Raw genomic sequence first — 5,760 nt, forward strand, 5'->3', positions numbered from 1 at the left:
CCACCACTATTACCACCACTACCAACAACAACAAAATAGCAGGAATTAGCAATCACCAGTCATTAATATCTCTCAATATCAATGAACTCTATTGGCCAATAAAAAGACACAGGCTAGCAGAATGGATACAAACACAGGATTCATCCTTCTTCTGCCTCACACCTCAACATTACAGACAGACATTACTTCAAAGTAAAGGGTTGGAAAAAGACTTTCCAATCAAATGGACGAAAGAAGCAAGCTGGTGTAGCTATTCTAATATATAACAAAATAGACTTCAAACAAAAATTAATCAAAAGGGAAGAAGAAGGACATTTTATATTCATCAAAGGAAAAATATACCAAGATGGTGTCTCAATTCTGAACATCTAGGCCCCAAATACAAGGGCACCTACATTTGTAAAAGAAACATTACTAAAGCTACAATTATATATCAAACCCCTCACATTAATTGTGGGAGACTTCAATACCCTATTCTCGCCAATGGACAATTTATCCAGACAAAAACTAGATAGAGGAATATTGGAACTAATAGATGTTATGACTCAAAAGCACCTAACAGATATCTAAAACACATTTCACCCAAACACAAAAGAATATAACTTTTTCTCACCATGCCATGGAACCTTCTCCAAAATTGAACACATACTTGGTCACAAAACAAGTCTTAACAGATACAAAAAATTGGAATAACCCCCTGTATCTTGTCAGATCACCATGGATTAAAGATGGAGTTCACCAACAACACAAACTACAGATAGCCTACAAACTCATGGAAACTGAACAATTCTCAACTAAATTACCACTGGGTCAAGGAAGACATAGAGAAAGAAATTAAAGACTTCTGAGAATTCAGTGAAAATGAATGCACAACATATCCAAACATGTGGGACACAATGAAAGATGTGCTAAGAGGAAAGTTCACAGCATTAAGTGCCCACATAAATAATCTGGAGAAATTTCATACTAGAGACTGAATAGCACACTTGAAAGCTCTAGAACTTCTTTTTAGAAGCAAACACACCTAAGAGGCGCAGATGGCGGGAAATAATCAAACTGAGGGATGAAATCAATAAAATAGAAAAAAAGAGATCAATCAATGAAACAAAAGACAGAGAATATCCAAATTAAGAAATTCAGAAATGAAAAGGGAGATATAACAACAGTCACTGAGGAAATTCAGACAATCATTAGGTCATATTTCAACAACCTATAATACAAAAAATTGGAAAAATCTAAACGAAATGACAAATTTCTTGATAGATAACACATACCAAAATCAAACCAAAATTAGAGAAACAATTTAAACAGACCTATAACCCATAAGGAGAATGAAGCAGTCATTAAAAGTCTCCCAAAGAAAACTTACACAAGAGTACCTACTTTACTATCCATTTTAAGACACTGGGCCAAAGATATCTCACCTGTAATGGGGAAACCTGGAATAGTATTTGCCTCTTGGAAATGGGTACAAGAATGGAGTGAACTGTGGTATGAGAGAATTTTATGGAGTGATGGCCGTATACTAGATCTCAATAAGGGTTTAGAGTACACAGATGTGTATACATGCATCAAGACCCAGAAAAGTCTCATTTAAAATTCCTATGTAACACCATGTGTAAATTTTACCTCAAAACTAAAATGCAAGAGATACACACAAATAAATATTCAATTTAATTAGTAATACATGCTTTGAGGAAAATGTGTCAAAATCTTCGATTTAAAGTGTACTTGACAGAGTTCTCACCCAGCAAGCACAAAGAAATGCCTGTATCTATGGGGTTTCTATCCGGAATCCCATAGAGCAGGTTTGGTGTGGCATACCTAATCAGAAGTTTATGGTCATTGTTAGCTACATAGTGAGTTCAAAACCAGCCTGGAATCCATGAAACTCTGTCTCAGAAAAGAAGTGCCTTTGAAAATAGGATGGATTAATAAATGGATGACAGTAGACAGATATGGCTAAGGCAAGTTCATAAGAAAATCTAAGTTGGCTTACAAGGCAGAACATGGATGTTTCCTGTGAGAACCCTCAGCCTCTCTGTATGCTGGGACTGTTTGATAGATTAGGGGAGAAGGCTTCATTTTTTTTTAATAGTAGAAAGGGATAAAGTCTTCCTTACCTAGTCAACACTAATGGCACATGGGCACTCTGTGCCTTAGCTGAACAAACCATGGCACAGGAAGTCAATCCTTTCCTTCTTCCACTGACCACATAAAATGACTTCATTCCATTTTTTTATTTGGAAGACAAACCTGCTAGGTTACGTTAGGAACACACTCTTCAGGAGAAGATATGCAAAGCCTATTCTAATCGGTTTTCAAGAACCCTCTGCAAAACACGTTCAACTCTTTTTAGTTAAAAAGATAGGACAGCTTTCTGCCTGTTGACGCGCCCGAGGAAGCATCGCTGAAGGCTCTCGTTTCCCTGCCGTCATGTCTAAGTCAGAGTCTCCCAAAGAGCCGGAACAGCTGCGGAAGCTCTTCATTGGAGGGCTGAGCTTCGAAACGACCGACGAGAGCCTGAGAAGCCATTTTGAGCAATGGGGAACACTCACGGACTGCGTGGTAATGAGAGATCCAAACACCAAGCGATCCAGGGGCTTTGGGTTCGTCACATACGCCACTGTGGAGGAAGTGGATGCTGCTATGAATGCAAGACCACACAAGGTGGATGGAAGAGTTGTGGAACCTAAGAGAGCCGTGTCGAGAGAAGATTCTCAGAGACCGGGTGCCCACTTAACTGTGAAAAAGATCTTTGTTGGTGGTATTAAAGAAGACACTGAAGAACATCACCTGCGAGATTATTTTGAGCAGTATGGAAAGATTGAAGTGATTGAGATCATGACTGACAGAGGCAGTGGAAAAAAGAGAGGGTTTGCTTTTGTCACTTTTGATGACCACGACTCTGTGGACAAGATTGTTATTCAGAAATACCATACTGTGAATGGCCACAACTGTGAAGTCAGAAAAGCCCTGTCAAAGCAGGAGATGGCTAGTGCTTCATCCAGCCAAAGAGGTCGAAGTGGTTCCGGAAACTTTGGTGGTGGTCGTGGAGGCGGTTTTGGTGGCAATGACAATTTTGGTCGAGGGGGGAACTTCAGTGGTCGTGGTGGCTTCGGTGGCAGCCGTGGTGGTGGTGGATATGGTGGCAGTGGGGATGGCTATAATGGATTTGGTAATGATGGAAGCAATTTTGGAGGTGGTGGAAGCTACAATGATTTTGGCAATTATAACAATCAGTCTTCAAATTTTGGACCAATGAAGGGAGGAAACTTTGGAGGCAGAAGTTCTGGCCCTTATGGTGGTGGTGGCCAGTACTTCGCTAAACCACGAAACCAAGGTGGCTATGGTGGTTCCAGCAGCAGCAGCTATGGCAGTGGCAGGAGGTTCTAATTACAGCCAGGAAACAAAGCTTAGCAGGAGAGGAGAGCCAGAGAAGTGACAGGGAAGCTACAGGTTACAGCAGATTTGTGAACTCAGCCAAGCACAGTGGTGGCAGGGCCTAGCTGCTACAAAGAAGACATGTTTTAGACAATACTCATGTGTATGGGCAAAAAACTCCAGGACTGTATTTGTGACTAATTGTATAACAGGTTATTTTAGTTTCTGTTCTGTGGAAAGTGTAAAGCATTCCAACAAAGGGTTTTACTGTAGACCTTTTTTCATGCTGTTGATTGCTAAATGTAATAGTCTGATCATGACGCTGAATAAATGTGTCTTTTTTTTCTTTTTTTTTCTTTTTTCTTTTTTTCTTTTTTTTTCTTTTTAAATGTGCTGTGTAAAGTTAGTCTACTCTGAAGCCATCTTGGTAAACCTCCCCAACAGTGTGAAGTTAGAATTCCTTCAGGGTGGTGCCAAGTTCCATTTGGAATTTATTTATAATTGCTTGGGTGGAGAAGGCATTGTCTTCAAAAACCTTGGTGTAGTTAAACTGCCAGTTACTGTTGTGACTTTAATGAGTTTTACCATTGAAAGGGTCATCCAAGCAAAGTCACAGTTTGGTTACAATAAAATGGTTGTGGGCACACCCTATGCAACATCAAAATTGAATAATGGTATCAGATAAAATAACAGATGGGAATGAAGCTTGTGTATCATCCATTATCATGTGTAATCAATAAACGATTTAATTCTCTTGAAAAAAAAAAAAAAGATAGGACAAAGGCATTTTGTCTCTGGATAATTCTCCTTCTCTCTGCAGCTCCTGTTTGGATCTCAGCATGTGAGCAGGAAAGCCAGACAAAACCATCCTCGCATCCTGACGAACACAGCCCTATTGTTTTCCTCTGGTGAGAGGCATCATAGGAACAGCCTGATTTTGCTCAGTGTGGTCCAGACAACCCCATGCAGGAACTGCTCAGGTCATTTGCTGACAGACAATTGCATTGTCAGCACTGCGTGTAGAGGGTAATTGTGTGATTATGGCTCCCTTGTAAACCTTGCATCAGAAGGCAAAACTCCGGGACTAGTTAGAGCAGTGGGGATGAGTAAAAATGGACTGCAGGGGAGAGCAGCTGAATGCCTGTGGCCCATCAGCTTCAGCGAGGCACAGATGGGACAACCAGCTCATCGCCGCTTGGGAGATAGTTACTGCAATGGAACAACACAATGTAATCGTTATGGCAGTTAACATGGTTAGAAGGAACCCGAGATTTATTGGCACTTGGCAACTGGGAAAGAATAGGATGCAGTGAGACAATAGGTGTGTTGAAGCCACTGGTACCTGCAGAGAAGCCAAGTGCTTAAATTTCTGTGGGTTTCAGCACCCTAGCCCGTTACTTCCTAACTCTGTGACTTCAGGCATCTCTCCTGGGCTTCTGGGCCTCTGTTTCACATTGTCTGTGAGATGACCTAAGTCCCCAAAGCCCCCATGCAGTTTTTGTGAGGACTGGTTGAGCAAGGAATGAAGCTGAAGATGATGCTGGGCGTATGAGCAGCATCATGGAAATGCTTGTTATGACTCCAGGCAATCTGCCTTTCCTCTGGGCCTTGGATTGTCTCCAGTTGCTGCTCCAGTGTGAAGCTCCAAATATTTCTCTCTGTTCCTTGGCGACTATCTGCCCTCCCTTTAGGTTGGACATTCTTGTTCTGGGCATGGGCCATGACTCGTCACAGTAAGCAGGATGAATCCAGGCAGAGGAAAGCTGTGCTGAGATAAGCAAGGCTGCCTGGAGGATTCCTTCAGAGAACTCAGGCACGAAAGTACTTAATGGGTGCTTATTTCTAACATCTCCACTGGCCTTAGTTTCTTCCTTTTAGAACAATGATGATAGTGGTGACGTCAATTTTACATTTTTATCATGAAAATGAGAATGATACATGCCAAGTGCCTGTCACCATATTTGACTGTACAATAGATGATAGAAGGCAATTATATATGATTATATATGTGCACGCATATATGTATACATGTATGTACTATGCATATAAATGTTCAGTTGTAATAATTATCATAGAAATATAGTGTAAGAGCAATTATAATTCTAAGGCTGTAACAAGATGAATGAGACTTGTAAGTGAATGGATGTCTTCTAGGTCTAGTCAACTTAAGAAGCAACAATTCCACAAACGTTATGTTCACCTGTGTTTTCTATTAGCTCTGACTTTGAAACTAACTGGTGATGATAAAGTGAGATCTATTCACATAGCATCAGTAAAATAGAAAATTTTCCCATGATTCACTTATTTATTACAACAGAATTACAATATTTTTGGTGATGCTTTTGGCAACACAACCCTGTACCAAAGGCTTACTGG

At 40.5% G+C, this 5,760-nt stretch overlaps 1 protein-coding gene across 1 annotated transcript; it reads left to right on the forward strand.

Moving 5' to 3' along the window:
• Positions 1–2,382: 2,382 nt before the first annotated feature.
• LOC128108023 (heterogeneous nuclear ribonucleoprotein A1-like) lies at positions 2,383–4,138 on the forward strand. Its single transcript, XM_052734347.1, has one exon. The coding sequence runs from the start codon at positions 2,437–2,439 to the stop codon at positions 3,394–3,396; it is 960 nt and encodes a 319-aa protein (XP_052590307.1). The 5' UTR covers positions 2,383–2,436; the 3' UTR covers positions 3,397–4,138.
• Positions 4,139–5,760: the final 1,622 nt, after the last annotated feature.

The sequence above is a fragment of the Peromyscus californicus genome, unplaced genomic scaffold (genome assembly GCF_007827085.1).
Source record: "Peromyscus californicus insignis strain IS unplaced genomic scaffold, ASM782708v3 Scaffold_12__1_contigs__length_115047231, whole genome shotgun sequence".
Classification (NCBI taxonomy): domain Eukaryota; kingdom Metazoa; phylum Chordata; class Mammalia; order Rodentia; family Cricetidae; genus Peromyscus; species Peromyscus californicus.